General features: G+C 50.9%; 1 protein-coding gene across 1 annotated transcript in view; it reads right to left on the bottom strand.

Annotated features, from left to right (window-relative positions):
• Positions 1 to 26,201, bottom strand: part of LOC133341747 (guanine nucleotide exchange factor VAV3-like) — a 53,699-nt gene that overhangs the window by 10,597 nt on the left and 16,901 nt on the right. The window contains exons 6-24 of the mRNA XM_061550421.1: positions 20,291 to 20,402; positions 19,456 to 19,554; positions 18,769 to 18,837; positions 18,393 to 18,496; positions 16,306 to 16,402; positions 15,383 to 15,478; positions 14,111 to 14,179; positions 13,040 to 13,126; positions 9,423 to 9,511; positions 8,591 to 8,723; positions 7,675 to 7,784; positions 6,809 to 6,910; positions 6,368 to 6,468; positions 5,984 to 6,009; positions 5,373 to 5,421; positions 4,758 to 4,894; positions 3,404 to 3,466; positions 627 to 667; positions 47 to 163 (exon numbers count right to left, since the gene is read on the bottom strand). Coding sequence (XP_061406405.1) covers positions 47 to 163; positions 627 to 667; positions 3,404 to 3,466; positions 4,758 to 4,894; positions 5,373 to 5,421; positions 5,984 to 6,009; positions 6,368 to 6,468; positions 6,809 to 6,910; positions 7,675 to 7,784; positions 8,591 to 8,723; positions 9,423 to 9,511; positions 13,040 to 13,126; positions 14,111 to 14,179; positions 15,383 to 15,478; positions 16,306 to 16,402; positions 18,393 to 18,496; positions 18,769 to 18,837; positions 19,456 to 19,554; positions 20,291 to 20,402 — 1,701 coding nt within the window. The remainder of the gene's footprint in view (positions 1 to 46; positions 164 to 626; positions 668 to 3,403; positions 3,467 to 4,757; positions 4,895 to 5,372; positions 5,422 to 5,983; positions 6,010 to 6,367; positions 6,469 to 6,808; positions 6,911 to 7,674; positions 7,785 to 8,590; positions 8,724 to 9,422; positions 9,512 to 13,039; positions 13,127 to 14,110; positions 14,180 to 15,382; positions 15,479 to 16,305; positions 16,403 to 18,392; positions 18,497 to 18,768; positions 18,838 to 19,455; positions 19,555 to 20,290; positions 20,403 to 26,201) is intronic.

Consider the following 26,201-nt stretch of genomic DNA (forward strand, 5'->3'; position numbering starts at 1 on the left):
TTGCCGGCACTGGGGTGGGGGGCAGGGCGGGGGGGGAGAAGCGTACCGGATGCTGATGGCGTACTCGCGCTGGTCCCTGACGCGACCGCGCACCAGGTAGGTCCCATGCGGACAGCTCATGAGGATGTCCCCCGCCGCGCTCCTCTCCAGCACCTCCGCGAACCTGCCCCCCGGAGCCGAGCGTTGTCATTGTCGAGTCAGAGCGAGTTCCCGCGCAAGTGCACGTGTGTTCGTTGAACTTCTTTCGCACCGTACATATGAATGAGCGTCGCGGAGGCGGTGTTCGACTCCCGTTCACGGGCCCCCGAGTTAGAGCTGGACATTACACTTCCCTGTGGCGGGGGAGAGTGTATCCACGGGGCAACAACCACTGTTGACTTGCCCCACACCGTGGTACCTATTGTATCGACCCTCAAGTGATAATGGGCTGAGTCAACCCCAAACCAGGATTTTACGTCACGGCCATCCGACTGCCCGCCACCCGCTCATGCCGCCTGGCCGGTGTTATCATAATTATCATCGTCACTGATCATCATCATCATCATCGCTGCATTAGCAACATATATTAGACAGTCATCAACACCATCCTTTTCAAATAAGTAACGGAAACATAATCATCTGCTCACCATGGGTATCCGCCATAGTCGTGGTTTTCTACTTTCTTTGGCTTCACAGGAAATAAAGGACAGAAGACAACAAATATTACGGATCAGTTACCTGTATGTGTCATACACCAGGCATACAATTAGCTATTACTCAGCTGCTCAGCCTGAAATAATATATTACGTCAATTGAAGGTGGTCTTGCTTCACCACATTCTCAGTGGTGCTTCTCTTCCAAGCCTTTGCCCAAATTACCCAGGATGCACTTGTCCTCATCAGATCTCGGAAACTAAAAACTAAACTATGTTGTATTTGTACCAGGTAAGGCCCACTGAGCTATAAAGCAATTTTTCAGAAGCGACCTGGCCACAAATGATAGATCAGTGAAGTGGCTTATCATGTGGTAATGTATAGCAGCCAAATACTTAGTTTAGCTCGCAGGCTTTCGCGACCAATATCATCCATGATAGAGTTTTTTTGGGTTCGATCGCGTAAATATGTGTCTTCTTGGTTCTTTCGGTAAAGTCACGTAGAAGGGAAATAATAAAATAATAAAACATAATAAAATACAATTCTCACGACGTTTCGGCCACATCGGCCACGTTTCGGCCACGTTTCGGCCACGTGGCCGAAACGTCGTGAGAATTGTATTTTATTATGTTTTATTTTTATTATTTTATTATTTCCCTTCTATGTGACTTTACCGAAAAAACCAAGAAGATGAATCCCTGCAGTCACGAAAGCTTTAAATCGATGAATATGTGTCACCACCCGACACAGCCAACTAGTAAAAAGAAAGTGGACAATTCGTTACTAGTACAGCACACCGGTGTGTTGCAGAGCCAAGCCACAACATTTGCAATCTGCGTACGACGTTTCGCCAGTAATTACAACTAGCTTCATCAGCTTCATCAAATCTGGCTGGCAAATGTTGCCGTGCGTGCGCACGCATTATTCGGGTGATTTTGAAATGCTTACTGGGGTGGAGCGGTTGTCAAATTTGTGTAATTGCCCTGCTACCGTTGTTTTGACCAAAGTTCTGTAAACGGCGCTTGCTTTTTTTTCCCCTTGCGCTACGTTTTATCGAACGAACCGCGCTACGGACCACGACCACAGCGGCGTTTCTGCCACGGGGTGAGGACGAACCAACATTCGGCATCCGGACCGGAAAACGTTGGCCACCACCGCCGTGGCCAACATCGCCGGCAGCGAGCAAAGGTCACCGGCCATAGCCACAACCTCACATCCGCGGTGATTTTGCATTTGTAAATCTCACCGAGCAGGCGATAACATGGCCACGTGCTTTATAAAAAAAGATAAATGTTATTCATGTCGGTGCATGGAATCGTCGTGGCCCACGTGGTGCAAAGTTGGACTTTGTCCCTGTCATAGGTATGTGGAATGTTAAGTACCAACTCAGGGTCACTAATGGAGATGGGCGCTGCACCACACCCATTTGGAGTGGATTATTGACAAAATGGCCGTTAAAACATCCCCTTCGTGACCACCCCCCCCCCCCCCAATTGCTAGTATAAAAACGTCGGCCCGTTTTGACCAAAAACCTGACGAAAAGTGGCGTTTACGAACATGTACAACGTGCCATTGGGCTATAAACTCGATGGTTCTCATCTGATCTCCTCTGGACTGAGCTGACCTGTGCATGCGTGTGTGTGTATATATGCGTGTGTGTGTGTCTTTTTGTTCGTTTTGATGATGGACAGATCTACGTATATTCAATCGGTAAGTTGCTAAGGCGCATGAGAAAAATATGTGAACATAATAAAAGTGTTCACATTTCAAATCAAAACTGTTCATGTCAACTTTTTTGAAAGTTTGAATTTAATGTTGTTTAACCAGGTGAGAACTCAAGAGACCTGTGGAATTATTTGTCAGGAGGGGGGGGGGGGGGTGTGGGTGATGTTTGCAACGTGTAATCCCAGCTGAGAAGAATGAATTTGGCAAATTTGCACCCTGACCCTGGCACATGACGGCCTCCTTTTCCGAACGCCAACAGGGGATTTTGAACGTCCACTCTGAAGCAGACGGCGCATTGTAGTATTATTACTACTACTACGAAGGTTCATACACACCGCCGCAGTAATAACCGGGGAGGCCGATGGATTCGAACCGTGAATCTTTGAAACAAGCGGCAAATGCGCTACCGCTGGGCTATGGTCAACGCCCAGTGACTTTCTGAGGCACCGCAGTGTCGAGTTTGATAATGCGTGTCGATATTTCTGCTTTCTGAAGAGGAATTGGTGCTTCAACAGCGTATTAGAAACGTGTCTGTTATTAAGGCGGCGTTTTTTATTTGGGTAAAAATATGTTTGTCCCCATTGTGTTAAGTCATCATGAGACAAAGTATGCATTCGGATCCCTTCATGTTAAGAGAATGGACCACGGAAGCGGATATTACAGAGCTGCCTCTGAAATCCCTTTCTCTTGCAGTAGGTGGCAGCACTATCCCATTCCTCCGCAACTTACCGCAATGTTACTCGCATGACGGTGAAAAGGACGGGGTTTTTTTTTTACTCCGAAATCTGGAACGTATCTAAATGAAGTGCCTGTCACGTTCTCGTCCAGACGTGTGCATTGCCATAATGATGTTACAAATAGTACGACAGCGTTGTCATTGGCCATCGCCTTGGGTTGGCGCGAGAGATGTTATGTAAGTATGTTGAACTTCTTTCGCGCGGCGCGTAGCTAATCGTAGGCACGATAGCGGGTGGCAGAAAGACGTGAAAACAAAAAATACGAAAAGATTGCAAAAAAAGTAAGAAAGAAACCCGTGGCGCACTTACCCGCACTGGCTCCACAAAGGTGCAAGGGAAATACCCAACCTTCCCAGAAACCACACTGCGACCCTGCAGCAACCCAAGAGAAAACACACACACACAGACATTAGGAAACACACCTACGTACACCACACACCCCCACACACACACATCCCCCCCACACACACACCCCCACACACACACATCCCCCCACCCACACACACACCCCCACACAGACATGAGCACACCCATGCACACCAAAGACAAAGATCCCCCGTATAGCCTTAACAGACTGTTGGGACAAGTGATGTCAGCGAGCACCAATGAAGGCCGGCACGGCACACGAGGGGGTGGGTGGCCAGCACCACGCCTGGCCGCCTTTGTCTCCCCAGTGGAGATGTTTTTTTTATGCACTGCACCAGGTACTCATTTGAGGCTAAGTCGACCTAGGAGAGGCCCAGGACCGTTTCAAATAATCATCACTGATGTTGGCCGTGAGCGGGAATCGAACTTTGGTTGCCGGGTTCGTAGCACAGCGCGCTAACCGCTACACCATCGCTCCCCAATATTCGCCATAGCACTTGCTCCAACAGTATGTTAAGGCTACACGGGGAGCCTTTGTCTTATGTAAACACACAACGACAAAGATGTCCCGTATAGGCTCAACATAACTTTTGGGGCAAGTGCCACACGCAATAAAATTCACACAAACTACACGAGACACAACACCCAGGGTTTGCTAAGCACTGCATTTCGTCTCCGTCGTGATCGACGCGGACGTGGCGAGGACTGCGGTGGAGCAGGAGGACGCTCGGGTTAGAGGAAACCACAGCGGGAAGGTATGGGAGGAAGCGCGCCGGGTCGGGAGGGTGAGCAGTGCGGTGAAGGAGTGGTGAGGAAAGGGCAAGGAGGAAGAGTTTAGGGTGGAACCAAATTCATAGACACTTGAGTGCAATCTAAGAAACTATAAACGAAACTATTTTAAATGTAACCAGGTAAGGCCCACTGAACTATATAACTCTTTTTTTCCGAAGCGACCTGGCCACAAATGATTGCTCAAGGAAGTGGCGTATCACGTGTGGAAATTTACAGCAGCCAAGTAATCTAAATGCATGTTTCTAAATGTGGAAGGAAAAAAACCACACGATATTTAACCAATTAGGACGAATTTTTGCCCGCATGACATGCACACCAGGGTGGCCCAAACGTAATCTTACGTAGATAAGAGTGTAAACCTATTTCGATTTAAAGATTTCGTGACTGCAGGGATTCATATTCTTGGTTATGTAAACCTCTTGTTTGATTTGTTATTCCGGTACACTGACGCCACCGAGGAGGAGATGGAGCGGCGAGGCTGGGGACAGTGTGCTCTCCACGTCACCTGCCACCAGTTGGACTTGGGGTCTCCTCTCATGAGCTCGATGATTTCGTTCTTCTCGAACGTGAGTGCGGGAAGATATGCGGCCGGGGGAGACGGGATCCCAAAGTAGCCGCTGATCGCCGACATCTTGGGCAGACCTGGCAGGCGCACACGGCATCGTCGCGGGCCACACGCGCGGATCACTCGCCGCTCATTCACCACTCGGAACGGAGGCCTGGACATAACTGCCTCCGAACCCCTCTGCCGACACCCCTCTATGCCAACACCTTCCCCAGCTCCCTCCCCCCGCTCTCTTTCTCTGCGTGAAGTTGATGCTCATACTCTTAGTTTTTTCGGTAAAGTCACGTAGGTAAAAAATTAAATTCAAATTAATACAAATAAAACAATAAAATCACGACGTTTCGGAGGCAACACAAGTCTCCGTCATCAGGTGGGACCGTCACAGCCAGATTTGCTGCATGACGGAGACTTGTGTTGCCTCCGAAACGTCGTGATTTTATTGTTTTATTTTTATTCATTTTAAATTCATTTTTTACCTACGTGACTTTACCGAAGGAACTAAGAGTATGAATCCTTGCAGTCATGAAAGCTTCAAATCTAGAAGTTGATGCTCACCCAAGTCTGGGATGGGGCTGGCAGCGGCGCTCCTGGGTCCGTTGAAATTCTGAAAACGGGAGGGCAAGATGGGACGATGATCACTTCTTTCTCAGCGAAACTCAGCAGCGAGGGTCGTTCTCACCGGGAAAGGGGATTTGTTTGGGCAGACTTTCGGTGAATTGCTCATCCTTGTGATTTATATGATCGTCGTGGAACTGCCGGGCAATTCCGGCAGCCGCCTGATGACGCCGGCTCTTAACTACCAGCAAAACGTTGTACCCAGTAGGTTAAATACTGCGTGGATTGCACTGGTGATGCTGAAGTCGTAGTCAATTGGCACATTTGTCCAACTGACAACTTTGTTGTTTGGCTGTCGGGTGGAGGAGGGTTTACGACACACATTATACCTACCCGAACTGAATTAAAAAAAGGTATTATGAATCGTAACATTGGTCTCGAAAGCCTTCGTGTGAAATCGTCTCATTCTTGTGCTACATTTGATTCTTGAGTTATAATCAGAACAAGTGTCAAACAAGCGTAAAAAATATACAATTAAATTGCAGTGTGACGATGATCGTGTACGTAAACCATATCAGTCATCCCTGGAACAGAATATAACTCATACATACCTTGTCCATTGTGTTGAGAGGTGAATCTGCAAGGAAAAATCACAGAGATTATTCACCTACAGCTGAACGTATAGAGGTTTCGTGACTTCTGGCATCATATAAAGTCCACGAGGTACGTAACGACGCATCGATTCGTCCACAAAGATCGAGTGCGTGGGTTCGTGAGAAATTATTAATCACGGTTTCATGCAAGTTGTCCGTCAATGTTCCACTTCGGCGAAGGGAGGGAACAGAACCGTACACACGGTGAGACAAAACGCACGAGAAACAACACAAATGAGGACGGACAGGCGGACGGAGGGACACGGCTAAGGCATTGACGCTCGCAACCGCGGCTGGAAGGCGTTAAATAGGATTTGCGATTTGGAGTTACGGGGGTCTCACCTGTGAGCCGCGGTTGGCGGCAGGCATCCATGTTCCCCAGGCACTCCTTGTGGGCACTCGCCCCGCAGCGCAGGCAATGGTAGCCCTGGAAGAACACTCCCCTGCACGTCGCACCACGCATGGCGTACATCATCATCATCACCACAACCAATCATCACGAGCATCTTCATTACAGCGAATGGCATCATCAACAGAATGAATGGTTGAGCAAACTCAAAATGTACAATGGCCAAAAGCTACGATGCATCGTGGGAAAATCCCCCCCCACCCAGTGCCCCCCCCCCCCCCACACAGTGCCCCCCGTGTCCTCCTACCCCCATTGCCCCCTACCCCCCAGTGCCCCCCCCCCATGTACCCCTACCCCCAGTGCCCCCCTGTGCCCCCCTCCAGTTGCCCCCCGTGTCCCCCTCCCCCCAGTGGCCCCACGTGCCCCCCCCCCACCTCAGCAGCATGTGGCAGGAGCGGCACTCAGTGCAGCGGTCGAACGTGTGCATCTCAAACTCGTGGTTCTGCCCATTCCATTTCTCCGGCTTGATGTTTGATCTGCCGAAAAAATGTATTGTAGAAGGTGAAGCGTGCTTTTTGAGCACGTGTTTGCAAATGGCAATAGTTTAACAGCATCATCATCACCATCATCATCATCCCCCATGGTCAACCCATTCTTGGTATCCAACCGAGGCCTCGCCACAGGCCTCCTCAAGGCCTCTCCAAGAATCTTGAATTAAATGTCTTTTGAGTTGTTGAGCTATCACGAATTACAGTGGCACCTCGAATGGATTATTAGAATCGTCTCAATTTGTGCGTCACCACGTTTGTGCAGCGTCTCGAGACGCGGGTAAACGTAAACGCTTTTATGAACACCAAAAGGGTATTTGTACTTTAAAAAATATATATATTTGTATTATTTACCAGGTAACGCCCACTGAGCTATGTAACTCTTATTCAGAAGTGACCTTACCTGGCCGCAAATGACAGCTCAACGGAGTGGCTCTGTAAATGTACGGCAGACAAACACTCTCAATGCGCATCGCTAAATGTGGAGGGAAAAACCGGTGGACCCTGTAGCAAAATCCACACGACCACGAGGAGACACGCAAACTCCAAATATACAACAGCGGGCGTGAGGGTCGGGATCGAACCCACGAGCCCACGACCTCCTGTATACCAGGCGAGTTAGTTAAGTGTATTACGTTACAGCTCTGACTCGCAGGACATGTACACCGAGACCGCAGTGGAAACGTGACGGCACCGTGAAACCACGGGAGCCAAACCCACCCACCCCATCCACCCCCGTGCGAGCCACTCACTGCGCCATCTCGAACTGCTCCATCCACTTCTTCTTCTGCTCCACGGTCTTGCAGTGGAACTGGAACCCGTTCTGGCCATGCAGGTGAGCCAGGAAGAAGCCAAACGACCACTGAGGGGGTGCGGCAGGGGGTAACGGAGCGCTGGTGAGGTTCCCGGTAGTAGCAGCGAGTCACCGAGCAGCCAATAATAGGTTCTGCATATTCTCTGCATACTCTTAGAACAACGTAGTTGTACATACATTGTGCATGTTGATTAACTGGGAATCACCCAACCAATACAAGGTTCGGCCATATTCTCAGGTTAACATGATCCATTGTAACTTATGTGACTACATTCATCCTCCTCTGGTCTTCCCACAGTTATGACATCACCTTTAATGGCCTATTTAAGGCCGAAACAGGAACATTTCTTAACACTTATGGCTATCGCCTGATGAAGCTGGTTGTAATCACCATCGAAACATCGTACTTAAATTGTAAATGTTGCAAGACCCCCGGTTTGCTAAAAGTAGTAACTAATTGGTACGTTTTGTTTACGTGATAATCTTTACTAATTGGCTGTGTCAGGTGGTGTCGGGTTTAACGACACATTTACGTCCAAATATACAGCAGCAGGCGTCAGGGTTCGGATCGAACCCACGACCTCCTGTGTACCAGGCGAGGTAGTTAACAACTCGCCAGCATGGCTCACCAACTCAATTGCGTTCCTGCAGAAGCTCCCCCGGCGCACGGGGGAGACCACGGCGGCTCATTTACTGGACATCGGTGAAAAACGAGCTTCATAGCTCATCGGATTCCTGCCGTATGAACGAACATTCTCACTCTGATTCTGGCTCTACGGGGCTCAGCCCACGCCGAGGTCGAGAGGTCACCGCCCGTGGCGTCGCACGCGCACGGGCGGGCGGGCGCGTTTTACCTTTTTGTTATCCTTGTTGGGAGTGGGGTCGTCCGTCACCTTATACTCCTTCAGGTCCAGGATCTCCTTCATCTCGAACGTGTCCCCTCGCCGCTTGCAGATGATGACGGCGAGATCGAACAGGAAGATGTTGCTGCGCGCGGGAGGGGCGAGGGGGGGATGGCGACAACGTTGATGACGCCGTTCACGACTCAGATATTGACGTGTCGTCGACGGGGATGGGAGCGGCGGCGCAGCGGGCTAGTGGCACGGAGATGTGAACCACCCCCCCCCCCCCCCCCCCGGCGCGCTGAGTTTGATTCCCCGGTCGTGGCCAACACGAGTTGCGAGCAGTATCCTTAACCGCTCTCGTACTCTCCCTTCATCAATCCACATGCGTTGGTGAAAGATGGTCAAGCGACCATCCGTGGCGGAATGTGGGAGGCCTTCAGCCAGCAGGGCAGTGACAGAGGGTTGTACATTATGCATCAAAGTGTTAGAACCTGTCACAACGAGCTGGTCTTTGACCAACCCGGGCTGACCAGTGCGGTGGAATGTAATAATCGTGAGTTTGTAATCGAAATAAACCTTCGTCTACAAAGGCCTCCAGCTGGAGGTGAGAGGCGATTGTTTACCTTTCCAAAGCCCCGAGCCATCGGGTGCCAATTCCAAACATTACCACGGCAGAAGTGACAAGAACTGCTGCTGACCTCTCACGAAGCTGGACTCTTGTTTTATTATCGATCTCAGAGGAGCGAAGGTCTGAGTTGACTTCCGGCTGGTATTTGAACTCGCGCCGTGACAAGTGCGAGAATCGCGTCGCTCGAAGGTTTCTGTCGTTGCGCAGACTCACCGGTCTTGCTTGCTCCGACGCTCCGTTACCGACAACACCTTCAGTTCGTCGTCGATCTTGGGTCGCCCGTACATGGACAGTGCCTGGTTCTGCCATCGAGACACAAACGCACACGCACGGCGATGAGCCGTGTGTGTCCCCACTGAAGCACGGGTGGGGAGACGCCTGGCTCACGGAGGGACCGAACGTGGATTTCAAATGGCTTTAGCAGAGCACCCGCAATACCAACACCCCACCACCACCACAACCCATCCAACCACCACCATCCACCGCCACCACCACCACCCACTGCCACCACAACACCCAACCACCAATAGCAATTCCACGCGCCAGTGTCCGCCAAGGGTTTCTTTCACTAACAGAGAACGAACTTGTAAGGCTCAAGAGCCGATTGGTCTTTTTTCGACCAACGTGTTCTGGCAGAATTTGTTTACGCGGCAAACAAACCCGGACTGATTTCCACTTCTCTGGATCTCATCAGCAGGGTTATAGCCCGTTAGACAAATGCTGCCGGGTTGCCCTCGGGTCAGGAGGCAAAAGCCCACCCTAAACACTCGGGGCAGTACAGCAACACGGTTGCCATACACGGCCACGTGCGTGTCAACCGGTGACAAAAAAATCGCTCGTGCCGCTGCGGACATGCAACGCTCGGCCCAAATGCAGGTGACGGACCAAAAATAAAAATACAAATACAAATCCAATCGCCAATTCACAGAATTCTCCACGGTGCTAAGAGTCGCACGCAAGCTCGGCGGACGCTGCACGCGGCGAGGGCAACGATCGGCGCCCACTCATGCCCCTGGACCTTTGTCACCAGCGGGGCAGCAAATGAACGTCACAAACAGCACACTGAGCTGATACATTTTATCTTTTTTTATATAGAGAGGCCTTTGCTTCAAGGTCCTTAGCGCAGTAAAAAAATAAAAAATCAGTATGATAAAAGAATGATTAAGATGGCAGGGATGAGGAATGAGTGACCGCGATAGAAGGTGCATAGGGGCTACGAAAGGGCAGCAGGGGAGGGACGGGAAGGAGTGGAGGGGCGAGGGAAGAGGATGGGAATGGGCGATGAAGAAGTGTGGCTTTGAGAGAGGAACGGAGCAGTGTTGAGTCTATGGGCAGTGTTGAGTCTATGGGCAGTGTTGAGTCTATGGGCAGTGTTGAGTCTATGGGCAGTGTTGAGTCTATGGGTAGTGTTGAGTCTATGGGCAGTGTTGAGTCTATGGGCAGTGTTGAGTCTATGGGCAGTGTTGAGTCTATGGGTAGTGTTGAGTCTATGGGCAGTGTTGAGTCTATGGGCAGTGTTGAGTCTATGGGCAGTGTTGAGTCTATGGGTAATGTTGAGTCTATGAGCAGTGTTGAGTCTATGGGTAATGTTGAGTCTATGAGCAGTGTTGAGTCTATGGGTAATGTTGAGTCTATGGGCAGTGTTGAGTCTATGGGCAGTGTTGAGTCTATGGGCAGTGTTGAGTCTATGGGTAATGTTGAGTCTATGAGCAGTGTTGAGTCTATGGGTAATGTTGAGTCTATGAGCAGTGTTGAGTCTATGGGCAGTGTTGAGTCTATGGGCAGTGTTGAGTCTATGGGTAATGTTGAGTCTATGAGCAGTGTTGAGTCTATGGGTAATGTTGAGTCTATGAGCAGTGTTGAGTCTATGGGCAGTGTTGAGTCTATGGGTGTTGAGTCTATGGGTAGTTGAGTCTATGGCAGTGTTGAGTCTATGGGCAGTGTTGAGTCTATGGGCAGTGTTGAGTCTATGGGTAGTGTTGAGTCTATGGTGTTGAGTCTATGGGCAGTGTTGATCTATGGGCAGTGTTGAGTCTATGGGCAGTGTTGAGTCTATGGTAGTGTTGAGTCTATGGGTATGTTGAGTCTATGGCAGTGTTGAGTCTATGGGCAGTGTTGAGTCTATGGGCAGTGTTGAGTCTATGGGCAGTGTTGAGTCTATGGGTATGTTGAGTCTATGGGTAGTGTTGAGTCTATGGGCAGTGTTGAGTCTATGGGCAGTGTTGAGTCTATGGGCAGTGTTGAGTCTATGGGTAGTGTTGAGTCTATGGTATGTTGAGTCTATGGGCAGTGTTGATCTATGGGCAGTGTTGAGTCTATGGGCAGTGTTGAGTCTATGGGTAGTGTTGAGTCTATGGGTAGTGTTGAGTCTATGGCAGTGTTGAGTCTATGACAGTGTTGAGTCTATGGGCAGTGTTGAGTCTATGGGCAGTGTTGAGTCTATGGGTAGTGTTGAGTCTATGGTTGTTGAGTCTATGGGCAGTGTTGAGTCTATGGGTATGTTGAGTCTATGGCAGTGTTGAGTCTATGGGCAGTGTTGAGTCTATGGGCAGTGTTGAGTCTATGGGCAGTGTTGAGTCTATGGGTATGTTGAGTCTATGGGCAGTGTTGAGTCTATGGGCAGTGTTGAGTCTATGGGTTGTTAGTCTATGGGCAGTGTTGAGTCTATGGGCAGTGTTGAGTCTATGGGCAGTGTTGAGTCTATGGCATGTTGAGTCTATGGGCAGTGTTGAGTCTATGGGCATGTTGAGTCTATGGCAGTGTTGAGTCTATGGGCAGTGTTGAGTCTATGGGCAGTGTTGAGTCTATGGCAGTGTTGAGTCTATGGGCAGTGTTGAGTCTATGGGCAGTGTTGAGTCTATGGGCAGTGTTGAGTCTATGGGCAGTGTTGAGTCTATGGGTAGTGTTGAGTCTATGGGCAGTGTTGAGTCTATGGGCAGTGTTGAGTCTATGGGCAGTGTTGAGTCTATGGTATGTCTATGGTAGTGTTGAGTCTATGGGCAGTGTTGAGTCTATGGGCAGTGTTGAGTCTATGGTAGTGTTGAGTCTATGGGCAGTGTTGAGTCTATGGGTAGTGTTGAGTCTATGGCAGTGTTGAGTCTATGGGCAGTGTTGAGTCTATGGGCAGTGTTGATCTATGGTAGTGTTGAGTCTATGGGCAGTGTTGAGTCTATGGGCAGTGTTGAGTCTATGGGTATGTTGAGTCTATGGTAGTGTTGAGTCTATGGGCAGTGTTGAGTCTATGGGCAGTGTTGAGTCTATGGGTAGTGTTGAGTCTATGGGCAGTGTTGAGTCTATGGGTAATGTTGAGTCTATGGGCAGTGTTGAGTCTATGGGCAGTGTTGAGTCTATGGGCAGTGTTGAGTCTATGGGCAGTGTTGAGTCTATGAGGGCAGTGTTGAGTCCTTATGGGTAATGTTGAGGTTATGGGCAGTGTTGAGTCTATGGGCAGTGTTGAGTCTATGAGCAGTGTTGAGTTTATGAGCAGTGTTGAGTCTATGGGCAGTGTTGATTCTATGGGCAATGTTGAGTCTATGAGCAGTGTTGCTCAACGTACAGGGGAAGTTGATTCCAGTGGAGGGGTGCAAGGAGGGAAAAGGAGGAACGGAGAGAGGGAGACAGAGAGAGAGAAGAATGGGAACGACGAGGACAAGAGGAGGGGGCATGGAAAGAGATGAGACAGCCGAGGTAAGGTGGACGCAAGGCCATGGAGAGATTACAAATGTTTAATGATTTCTTGAGTCAAGGTGAGGCTGAGACGGGTTGTGGTTATTCACGAACGGTTTTCAAAAAATGCGGGAATCACAACGGTGAACGCCGACGCCTCCTACCAGATTTTCGATGGAGTTCTGCATCTTGGTTATGGTCTTAAGGGTCTCCATGTCGCGTTTCACCTCGTTCACATACTGCCCCACGTCCTGCACAGGAACACGGTGGTGGTGGCGGTGGCAGTGGTGGCGGTGGCGGTGGTGGCGGTGGCGGTGGTGGTAGTGGTGGTGGCGGCATTGGTGGCGGTGGTGGTGGTGGCAGTGGTGGAGGTAGCGGTGGTCGTGGTGGTAGTGGTGGCGGTGGTGGCGGTGGTGGTGGTGGTAGCGGTGGTGGAGGTAGCGGTGGCGGTGGTAGTAGCGGTGGCGGTGGTAGTAGCGGTGGTAGTGGTGGCGGTGGTGGTGGTGGTGGTAGCGGTGGTGGAGGTAGCGGTGGCGGTGGTAGTAGCGGTGGTGGCGGTGGTGGTGGTGGTGGTAGCGGTGGTGGAGGTAGCGGTGGCGGTGGTAGTAGCGGTGGTAGTGGTGGCGGTGGTCATGGTGGAGGGGTCGGAAGGGCAACAGTTATGTTGATTAGACGTTAGCAGAAAAAGCCCCAACATCCTGACCACCGATTGCACGGTCAGCGAACTGGCCGTGTCAACTCAAGGGCAGCAGGAAAGGTCAGAGATCCATCCAAGCGGTGTTTTACCTCTGCTCTTAAAAAAAAATAAGAATTATATTAATAATAACTCCAATTATTAACAAGAGTGTGACTTCTTGAGTCTTTGGCCCAGGATTAAGGGCCACCAGGCTGACTGTTTTGTCTCATCCACGCCGTGTTAAAGCACCGCCCCAACAACTCACTCGCTCACTCGAACAAGACAAAGATCCCCCGTATAGCCTCTAACAGAATCTTGGGGCAAACGCTTTTAGCGAGTAGCACCTATGAAGGCCGGCGCGGCACTCGAAGGGGTGGGTGGCCAGCACCACGCCCGGCCACTTTTGTTTCCCTAGTGGCGATATTTTACACATCGCAGCGAGTCTCTCATTTGAGGCTGAATAAATCTTCCACGAGTGACCCCACATTGCGGTCATAGTCTTTTGTTGTTGTTGTTTGTTGTTGTTTGTCGATGTTGATGCGCTGTGTGCAATTCTGACCTTCATGGCATCGAGGGCTCTCTTGAGGTTCTCCCGTTCCGTTGCGTTCGTCGTGAAGGTGAGCAGCTCCTGCACGGAGCAAAGCGACCGTGAGATGTGCAGAGCCGAGCTCACACACGGTGACTGAGAGTCTCACATATTTTTTTTTATTTTACCAGGTAAGGCCCACTGAGCCAGCGACCTGGCCAACACAAATGATAGCTCAAGCAAGTGGCTTATCACGTGTAAATGATATTGTAGCCAAATACCCTAAACGCATGTTCTTGAGTCTAAATGCGGAGGAGCAAACTGGAGGACCCGGAGAATAATCCATGCAACTACGGGGAGATTGTGCAAATATACAGGCGTCAGAGTCGGGATCGAACCCACGACCCTTCTGTATACCAGGACGGGGTAGTTAACGTCTCGCCACCGTGACGCGCCTTGCTCACACGGGGACACAGCCTCCATGTGAGACTGGCGACTAAATCTACACGACAAAGATCCCCTGTGTAGAGCCAGAGGAACTGATACTCATTGACGCATCGCTACATCCTGCTAAATGTGTTAACATTTGCATATTGTAAGAGGACGATCACTGGAGAGACGCTGATTGGATGTTCGCATCGAATGTATCGTGAGATTAGGAATCGATATTACATCAAGAGATGCTCCGTTACGCCGCTAATTCACCACGTTAGCAAACAAATTGCATAAATATTAGCGATCTTGAGAATGGATTTGAATCGACCGATCTAATTGCGTTTCCGCTCCACCCCTAGTACCGGGTGTTGGTGGCGCACGCCTGCAGCCCAGCACTGTGGAGGTCGCGAGGATTGGTGGATTACACACACACACATTTTGTCAAACTACCTCCCGACTCGTGCGCGTTGCGGTCGCCATCCCCTGGCCCGCCAAGGTACGACAGCACAGCAAGTGGGTTAATTACCATCTGTAATCCATCCGTACGGGGGCTGAGCATCACCCATCGTAGCGTGCGTGGGGTTTCTCCAGGCACTCCTGTTTCCATCCCGCGTGCATGCCACACTCGTTCACGGAGTTGGCCAAAAGGTCCAAATATAAAACCACAGAGCTTGGGCAATAGTTGGTACCGGTTTCTGTCTTCCTTCCCCCTTGCTTTTATAGTTCTCTCTCTCTCTGACAGTGAACTAAAACTGTGCGCATTCCGTATCGAGCATTATCATTATGAATGTGAATACACGTGCTTGTCACGCCGCGTGTGCGTTTCGATCGACCAGAGGGGCTTCCGTGGGGCCCCGTCACGATCCCTACCTTGAGCAGCAGCGGGTACTTGAGCACACGCTGCATGGGGAACACGAGCAGGTCCCGGAGCGAGTGGCGGCCTTGGTTCGCGCGGTGGCTGCACTCCTGACACGCGTGACGAGGAAAGGGAGAATAGTTCGCGACGGAATGGAGCGCACGCGGGCCACGCGCGGGCCGAGCGGTCGCTCGTGCGGCCCTGTGGTCGGTACGCATAAAACCCCCGCAACCGGAGCGAGGGTCCATGGTTCGAAACTAGGCCGTGGTGACGCCCCCGATCCGGCGCTCGGTCGCTTGCTCCGCGGTTAATAAAATACGGAGGAGGTTCGCGTCCCAAACCACCCTGTAGAGTTGGGCTTGGGTGGTTGTTTGGAGAGCCGGGAGACGTTTGGTCGAGAAGTCACCGTCCAAACGTCTCCGTTGACTTGCGTGACCGCGGAACGAGAAGGACCCTGATTCTGAGCCCAGCCGCTCGATCCGACGCCAGGAACGCTCTTAAGTCACGGGACAGTGGTTGGCGTCGGCTTAGGATAGCGGCTAGGCGAGGCCTTCCATCGAGGGTGACCCTCGGCCTCACGTAGTTTTTCCTACTGGGTTTGGGCAATGCACGTTGTCAGTGGGGACGATGGCCGGCGGTCGAGACGAACAACGGAGTGGCAGCTAAAGGAGGGTTATGCGGTGGAGAAGTCGTCCACCCAAGGGGACTTGCTGCCCCCAGTGACACCGGGTGACACCGGGTAACATCCCCGGTTCCCCTTCCCCCATCTCCCATGAGCACAGTTGGCTACGTACAATGTAACAGAAGTTCAACATAGACACATACAACATGCATACTCGGAAACATTTAGCGATCACCTCTCCGTGCGCACGCGTTACATACGATTGCGCACAATATGCGCCAAAGAAGAAACTTGTGGGCTCGCCCCGGATCTTACCTCTATCTTTTGGCGGTATTCCTCCCGGGCAGTCAGCGTGTCTATGTACGCCGATGCGTCCGTCATCTTGCTGCAGTAGAGGCCGTAGAGGACAAACCTGGGACGGAGCGGGGGGAACAGGAGGAGGGGAAGGAGCGTGGAGCGAGCGGCACGCGACGCGCACGCCGAGAACCACACACCACAGGGGTTACGGGGCGGTCAGCTGGCTCCATCGTCATCATCGTTCATTAGTTAGACTCTTCTGATAGCCGCAAAGGATGTCAGAGATCGGTGATGCGAAAGCTGAGTGGCCTATAGAACGAGCAACTAATTTGAAGACCCGACTCAGGAATGAGCTTGCGACAGCCTGCGTAGACCGACCGGCATGGAGACTGTGTAGCACATCGCCTCTGTGGCACGTGGGCCGAGTGGCGTGTGGGTGGAGTGGCGTGTGGGTGGAGTGTGGGTGGAGTGGCGTGTGGGTGGAGTGGCGCGTGGGTGGAGTGTGGGTGGAGTGGAGTGTGGGTGGTGTGGCGTGTGGGTGGAGTGGCGCGTGGGTGGAGTGGCGTGTGGGTGGAGTGTGGGTGGAGTGGCGTGTGGGTGGAGTGTGGGTGGAGTAGCGTGTGGGTTGAGTGGCGTGTGGGTGGAGTGGCGCGTGGGTGGAGTAGCGTGTGGGTGGAGTGTGGGTGGAGTGGCGTGTGGGTGGAGTGGAGTGTGGGTGGAGTGGCGTGTGGGTGGAGTAGCGTGTGGGTGGAGTGGCGTGTGGGTGGAGTGGCGTGTGGGTGGAGTGGCGCGTGGGTGGAGTGTGGGTGGAGTGTGGGTGGAGTGGCGTGTGGGTGGAGTGGAGTGTGGGTGGAGTGGCGCGTGGGTGGAGTGGCGCGTGGGTGGAGTGGCGTGTGGGTGGAGTGGCGCGTGGGTGGAGTGGCGTGTGGGTGGAGTGGAGTGTGGGTGGAGTGGCGCGTGGGTGGAGTGGCGTGTGGGTGGAGTGGCGTGTGGGTGGAGTGGCGTGTGGGTGGAGTGGCGTGTGGGTGGAGTGTGGGTGGAGTGGTGTGTGGGTGGAGTGACGCGTGGGTGGAGTGGCGTGTGGGTGGAGTGGCGTGTGGGTGGAATGGCGTGTGGGTGGAGTGGCGCGTGGGTGGAGTGGCGTGTGGGTGGAGTGGAGTGTGGGTGGAGTGGCGCGTGGGTGGAGTGGCGCGTGGGTGGAGTGGCGTGTGGGTGGAGTGGCGTGTGGGTGGAGTGGCGTGTGGGTGGAGTGGCGTGTGGGTGGAGTGTGGGTGGAGTGGCGTGTGGGTGGAGTGACGCGTGGGTGGAGTGGCGTGTGGGTGGAGTGTGGGTGGAGTGGCGTGAGGGTGGAGTGGCGTGTGGGTGGAGTGGCGTGTGGGTTGAGTGGCGTGTGGGTGGAGTGGCGTGTGGGTGGAGTGGCGTGTGGGTGGAGTGGCGTGTGGGTGGAGTGTGGGTGGAGTGGCGTGTGGGTTGAGTGGCGTGTGGGTTGAGTGGCGCGTGGGTGGAGTGGCGTGTGGGTGGAGTGGCGTGAGGGTGGAGTGGCGTGTGGGTGGAGTGTGGGTGGAGTGGTGTGAGGGTGGAGTGGCGTGTGGGTGGAGTGGCGTGAGGGTGGAGTGGCGTGTGGGTGGAGTGGCGTGTGGGTGGAGTGTGGGTTGAGTAACGTGTGGGTGGAGTGGCGTGTGGGTGGAGTGGCGTGAGGGTGGAGTGTGGGTTGAGTAACGTGTGGGTGGAGTGGCGTGTGGGTGGAGTGGCGTGAGGGTGGAGTGGCGTGTGGGTGGAGTGGCGTGTGGGTGGAGTGTGGGTTGAGTGACGTGTGGGTGGAGTGGCGTGTGGGTGGAGTGTGGGTTGAGTGACGTGTGGGTGGAGTGGCGTGTGGGTGGAGTGGCGTGTAGACCGAGTGGCGTGTGGGCCACGAAGATCAGACTCTGATCTACGTGGTCAGGTGTCAAGTTTCAAGCCACGAATCGGACTATGAGACACACCCCCAGCTTCAGCCTTCGATGTAATTGAAAAATGAAATTCCAATTATCTCGAAAGTACGGGAACAGGATGTAGGTGGGTGGGGGTTGAGAGTCGCGTGTCCCGATGTCTCCCCGCCCACGTACTTCTCCTTGTAGTTGATGAAGATCTGGTGCAGGTTCTGTCCTCCGCGCTGCAAGATGTTGTGCTGAATTTCGGTGCAGAACGACCGGTGCAGCCTCAGCAGCTCCTGCCGAAAGCCAGACAATCGGTTTCCCGTCGTCGGGACGGGTTTTGCGCATGCCGCGTTCCCACGGCCGCTCGTTACCAACGGGGCCGCGCGACCGTTGAGGAGGAACGAAACGGCGCCGGGCCGTCCTAGGAACAGGCCGGCGCGGCTCGCATCTCATCTCCTACGTGTCGTGGGAACGCCGCGTTCGTGCGCACGGAACGCCCCATCTGCCGGCGAACGAATGAATGGTGACCGAATGAATGCACGCAAAAGAGACCATGCCTTCCTACCTCCATGTTGCTGAAGATGGCATCGATATCCTTGCTCGTGAGCAATCTCTTCAGCGGCTGCATGAAGTGCTGCATCGGGGAGAGAGTGCATGGTAACGTATGTACGCGTGTTCAACTTCTTGCCCACCGCACGTGGCCGACCGTGTTAATCGGAGGTGCGGTAAAGACTCGATGGCTGATTGAGCCGTGGGACAAGTCACCCGTTGAATGCAGGTACCGGAGCACGAGCGAGTGTTCACCGGTCGAACAAAATAATGCATAAGACGAAGATCCCCCTAGCCTTAACAGACTGTAGGGGCAAGTGCTGTAAGTGAGTAGCACCTATGAAGGCCGACACGGCACACGACGGGGTGGGTGGCTTAGGGGAGGCTCAGGAACGACTCAGATAACCGTCGCTGATGTTGGCCGTGATCGGAAATCGAACTCCTGGACACCTGTGAAAAAGCGCTTCATAGGCTCATCGGATTCCTCCAGGATAAATTAAGATTCTGATTCTGAACTCGGGTTCGTAGCACCGTGCGCTTACCATTGTACTCTACGTGAAATTACGCACAGGCACGGGATAAAGTACCGCTTGTAGAGTGAGAAGTATGGAAACCGGTCCCCTACCCCGCGGCATGGAGCGCGGAGCGTGCGTGATGCGGCGAGCGCACGGTGCGGTGTCGGTGGGCGAACGCCATCGCTCACCTTCTCGATGGTCTCCAGCGTGTCCGTGTAGCGCCGCTCCGTCTCGCTGATTTCGTTCAGGCAGCAGTTCCTCCGGTCCTCGTCCCTCATCTGGCCTGGCTACACGCGCGAGCGGGGAACGTCAACGCGAGAGATTCCCGCACCCCCCCCCCCCCCCCCCCGCTGCGCTATTTCCTCTCCGTTGACAGAGATTTATATGAATCCCGTAATGTCATCTATGCATGCATTCATACAATGATTTGTTTATTCTTTGGGATAGCCTCATTGAGTCTCAAAGACGTTTCCTTTTAATTCGTTTTCTGGACTGGAATTAACGCCTTACGGAAACGTTCTCCGTTGTCAGTGGCGTAAGCGTTTAAAGTTGGGCTCGTAGACGTTGAATCAATAGGTCAAAAAATGACTCGTAGACCCATTGAATAAAATTGTACCCGTAGACTTACACAGTATGTACAGTATGCATGCATATTGAACTTTCTTTGCACCGTACGTAGCTAGCTATGCTAATCGGAGGTGCGGGGGAAGGACAACAAACTAAATACAAAAATCAGTTCTAAAGAAACTATTTTTCAATTTAGAATGTTCTTAAACTGGACCCACATATTTACATCGGACCCATATAAAAACACTGGGCCCATAGACTTACATCAGACCCCATAGTCTTACAATGGACCCATAAACGAACACATGAACCCACACATTTATTAGGGAAACTTTGCCAAATATGTATGTTCCTTGAACTTCTTTAGCACCGTACAAAGCCAACAGTGCTCAGCCATGGTACATGGGGCGATGACGATGATGATGTCAGGAGAAGTCAGCACTCTGCTGCCCTTACCGGAAGGATCGGCCTCATCACCTCCGACTTCATGATGTCCTCATACAGCTCGTCGCACTCCTCGTCGCCCGGCAAGTCGTAAATGTCATCTTCTTCATCCAAGTCGTACTCACTGCAGGCAGAGAGTCGTCCGTACACTCACACAGGGCCCATATACCTACATAGGAACTATAGACTCACACAGAGACCCGTAGACTCACACGGAGACACATAGACTCACATAGAGACCCATAGACTCACACAGAGACCCATATACTCACACAGAGATCCATAGACTCACACAGGACCCATAGACTCACACAGGACCCATAGACTCACACAGAGACCCATATACTCACACAGAGATCCATAGAATCACACAGAGACCCATAGACTCACACAGAGACCCATAGACTCACACAGGACCCATAGACTCACACAAGACCCATAGACTCACACAGAGACCCATATACTCACACAGAGATCCATAGAATCACACAGGACCCATTGACTCATACAGAGACACATTGGCTCACACAGAAACCCATTGACTTACACAGAGACACATAGACTCACACAGGACCCATTGAGTTACACAGAGACACATAGACTCACACAGAACCCATAGACTCACACTGGACCCATAGACTCACACAGGGACCCATCGACTCACACAGGACCCATAGACTTATACAGAGATCCATAGACTCACACAGAGATCCATAGACTCACACAGAGACCCATAGACTCACACAGGACCCATGGACTCACACAGAGATCCATAGACTTACACAAGACCCATCGACTTACACAGGACCCATTGAGTTACACAGAGACCCATCGACTCACACAGGACCCATCGACTCACACAGAACCCAAAGACCCACACAGAGATCCATAGACTCACACAGAGATCCATAGACTCACACAGGACCCATCGACTCACACAGGACCCATAGACTCACACAGAGACCCATAGACTCACACAGAGACCCATAGACTCACACAGAGACCCATAGACCCACACAGAGACCCATAGACTCACACAGAGACCCATAGACTCACACAGAGACCCATAGACTCACACAGGACTCATAGACTCACACAGGACCCATAGACTCACACAGAGACCCATAGACTCACACAGATATCCATAGACTCACACAGGACTCATAGACTCACACAGGACCCATAGACTCACACAGAGACCCATAGACTCACACAGGACTCATAGACTCACACAGAGACCCATAGACTCACACAGAGATCCATAGACTCACACAGAGACCCATAGACTCACACAGGACCTATAAACTTACGTCGGACTCAAGGGATGACCATCCGAGATGCGGGTTACAAAGACACGTTGAGGCACAGTGCGCGCAACAACACAACGACATCGCTCAACAATGTCACGCAACAAACACAGCACAGCTCCACAGCCCAATCCAGCAGTACTGATCGTGGCTGACGACGATGATCTGTAGTTATTGAGCTTCAGTGTGCAACAATGCATCGATTGCTGTAACATTGACTAACAAATCACGACGTCTCGGGCGCAACACAAGCGTCCGTCATCAGATCTGCTGCCTCAGCAGCAGACCATGCTTTCCCACCTTTCCCACCTGATGACGGACGCTTGGTTTGCGCCCGAAACGTCGTGATTTATTTTATTTTCTACCTACGTGACTTTACCGAAAGAACCAAAGAGTGTGGATTCCTGCAGTCACAAAAGCTTCAAATCTAGATTGACTAACAAGCAAGTGCACTATACACGTGCTGAATTTCATTTGTTAAAAATCAATGTCATCAGGCCCCATGGTCTGCTTGCTATTCGGGCGCCGCGGTGCTGAGATGTTAACTCCCTTGCCTGGTATGCAGGAGGTCGTGGGTTCGATCCCAACTTTGACGCCTGCTGTATATTTGGAGTTTGCGTGTGTCTCCCTGTGGCCGCTTAGATTTTTCTCCGGGTCTTCCGGGTTTTTCCCTCCACGTTTGGAAACGTGCGTTTAAGGATGTTTGGTTGCTTCTATCAATGTACAAATGATAAGCCACGTCGCTGAGCCATCGTTTGTGGCCAGGTCACTTCTGAAAAAGAACTGTATCGCTCAGTGGGCCTTACCTGGTAAAATTTTAAAAAAGTTTATATTTTCTTGTTTTTTAGAGCATATTTTATATTTTTTCCCTTTAAAGCTGTAAGGGTTACTGACGAATATGTTTATGGTTTTTTGGTTGTTATTTAGTTGGTGCTTGTACGTACCTGTCAACAACCCCTTAACAGTGCCTAACTTATTACAGACCAATTCAGACCTACAAAGTCCCGTCACAACGGAGAAACAACAAACAGACAAACAAATAATGTTTTGCCCATACAAGAACACGGTTAAACAGTATGGGTTGACAGGCATCCTTGTACAAGCACTGCCAACACGCGTTAGCAGCGTCGCCAATGAATTGTTTCGAGCGGCGAAAAAATAGTGGTGGTATTCGTTGCAATGCCATCGGTTGCCGTAACATCCTCAGCCACAGCATGGGGGCACCACAACTCTCCAAGATGAAAGGACAGATTCTTGAAGTGTCACCCACTACGATCTCCAGAGTCTCTCCAAATCCACATTTAGAAACACGCGTTGAGGTTTTTTTGCGCTCTTGTGGGGCTATAAGTGTCCACGTGATGGGCAACTTTGTTGAGCGGCTATCACTTGTGGGCAGGTCGCTTCTGGAAAAATAGGTTAATCCCTCAGTGGGCTTTTCCTGGTAGGATAGGGGGTGGTTTAGTTTTATTTCAATGTGTTTGAGTGATGTGTTGGCCTTTCTTATACTTTGCACTCCCAACATGTCTGTGCACTGTTTGTTGCTGTAACGTTCTTATGCCGTGCCCCGACTGGACATCTGTGACACAGAGCTCCGTAGCTAATCGGATTCCTCCAGAATGAATAAATATTCTGATTCTGAATGTGGTCAAAGAGGTTTTTGCTGGGTGTGTAGGCAAACTGACTTGACGAACCAACGTTTCCGTACGATTATCGTATGGGAACAGAAACGTTCCTTCGGAAATGAACGGAGGATGTCGCCACGAGTTATTCGTGTGATTGTTTTTTTTATTTGCCAAGCTGCCTCGGGAGTTCTTTGCACCTTTGGACTTAGCGTCCTCGTCTCGTCACCAACACTGCCCCCCCCCCTTAGTAATAATTACAAGCTGGAGTAGGTGCAGAAAAAAAAACCACACGTACACACACCACGACTTTGATCTTCCCCGCTAGCCTCCAATAATCTGTCGGGGCAAGTGCTGCTTAGCGAGCACTTATGAAGGACAGCAAGTCACGAGGTGGTGCTTTGACTTGACGAGCACTACGCCCGGCTGCCTTTCTCTTCCCAGCGCTGATGTGTTACACACGGTAACTCATTTAAGGCTGAGTCGGTCTAGGGGAGGCCCAGGACCAGTTCAGATATTCGCCGGGAATCGCAACTCAAGACCACCGGGATTGTAACGCGGTGCACTAACCACTACGGCCACCGCTCCACCCACATACGCACACATGTACAGTACAAAGACAAATATCCCCCGTATAGCCTTAACAGACTGTTGGGGCAAGTGCTGTTAGCGAGCACCTATAAAGGCCAGAACGGCACACGATGGGGTGGGTGGCCAGCACCACGCCCGGCCGACTTTGTCTCCCCAGTGGTGATTTTTTTGACGCCACACCAGGTACTCATTTGAGGCTGAATCGACCTAGGGGAGGCCCATGGCCGGTTTAGATCATTGTCACCGGTCTTGGCCGCGAGCGGGAATCGAACTCGGTTTGCCGCGTTCGTAGCGCAGCGTGGCGCTAACCGCTCCCACATGTACACACGTGTACACGCATACGCACACACGTGGGGTAAACTGGCCAGAATTGAAAAAGCAAACCGCAAGAACGCTTGACACGTGCATTAACCCTTCTGGGAGAAGCCACGGTGACCATTTTACATACGCAGCTGATGGCTTTACATATGCAATGCACCGATAAATGTCAGCTCAGTGTGATCAGAAAGGATTTCGTATAGCAACAAGCTAGTAAGCGAGCATCTTATTCACGACCATAGGAGGTGAGAGAGACCGCGTCTCTATTTTTTTTAAAGGAGATCTGGGATGGAAAGAGGCGAGAGAGACTGTGTCTATTTTTTTAGGGAGAACTGGGATGGAATATCAGATAAACAAATATAGATACCACAACGAAAATGGTAAAATATCACTCATCAAAAATTAACTCCTTAAATTATCTTAGAGATAGAAACTCTCCAAGCGAATGACAACTAAATCTGATGATCGAGTTTTAAAAAGAATGCCGCGTACCAAATGCAAAAAAGACCCTAAAAAACATTAACAATTTTACAGACCTCGACGATAAGTTTAACGATCATTTAGTGCCCTTTTGAATAAGGTGAATTGCACTTTTGACACCTTAAAGATACAAGAAACATCGCCGAACCTCTGGGAAGGAAAGTGACCGCATGAGGCAAGTAGAGGCCATGCAGACGACTGCACGAAATGTAACCAAGTTGGTGCAAGGAAAAGGGACACCATTGAAACAACTGGTTTCATCCTAAACATTCACAAAGGTTCTTGTCAAGTCTATTCATCATTCTCTTTTTAAACTCAGCTTTGGTCGGCACTCCCACTACCACTCACATTCATGCAATATTTTTGCGGACGTGACAAATACAGCGAAATGGTGCAAAGAAAAAAATCCACAAACAACGGGTGGAAATTTGAACGAGGAGAAAATTTAAAAAACCAAGAGACTTTAGAAACTAGACAAAAGATAAATTGTTGAATCTTGAATCGCGAGCCCAAATCTTGGCCATCCCAATCACCGCTGTGGGGTAAAACGTGAGACGAGCCTGCCTGACCGTGGACTCGTTCACCTGTAGATTGTGGAGATGAACGTTTAGTGATCATGAACCCAGTTTAGTTGCCCTGCACAGAGACAGTGGGGAATTATGGTCTCGTAAAGGAACATAAACCACCATCACGCAAACTCCGGTCATACTTGCAGCGGCGGCTTTTGGCTGGTATAGCAAAAAGACGGTCAGTACATCGAGCTCTTTCAGATGCTCTTCCGCAGCTATCTGGAAAGCTCTTCCTTCCGATAATAGGAAATCACTTGAGCTGTGGACTTTTAAATCTAGATTGAAAGCACATTTCTAAACAACTGTTTAGTTTATTTTCCTACTCCCACACCTCCGATAAGCACGGTTGTCTACGTATGGTGTGAAAGAAGTTCAACGTACATACAAACGTCAGACAAACTCATGGTGAACTCAGATGACACATTTGGCAGCCCAGGTAGAGCATTGCGCTCCGAAATGACATTGATTCATTATTTAATTTATTTCGGAACTTTGTTATTTTCACTTTTATACAAAGTCCCTCCAGAGTCCCTGTGATTCATGACGCTGCGTCGTGTTTCAACTCACTTTTTGGTTTCCACAAATAGGCGCTGGCTGTGATGTTGTTACCGCTGCCATCAATCGTAACGACCGGGGGGGGGGGGGGGTCATTGGGCCACACCACGCCGGTCAGCGTAGACGTGGGTGCATGGTCCAGTACAACTCCCAAGGTCGAAATTATAATATTCAAATATGCTCAAAATGTCCCCCCCTCAATATATTGCTATAAAATAGATTTCTGTTTATATGATTGTGGTTATGGTTGTACTTTATTAATCCCTAATCTCTGCCATTACATACAATGAAACAAGAAAAGGTAAAAAAGAAAAAAACAGAGCAATGTAATACAATACACTATCAGACATTATTGTAAAAAAAAGTCCATCCCATGTGTTAGTTAATTTTGTAATATTTCAGGCAGAAGATGGCAGGAAATGAGTTTTCAAATTTACATATTTTTTCTGGAGGGGAACCCCAAGACCCCCTGGAAAATGTGGTC

Source organism: Lethenteron reissneri, chromosome 12, assembly GCF_015708825.2.
Source record: "Lethenteron reissneri isolate LAM-NWPU_2019-01 chromosome 12, ASM1570882v1, whole genome shotgun sequence".
In the NCBI taxonomy this organism is placed as follows: Eukaryota; Metazoa; Chordata; class Hyperoartia; order Petromyzontiformes; family Petromyzontidae; genus Lethenteron; species Lethenteron reissneri.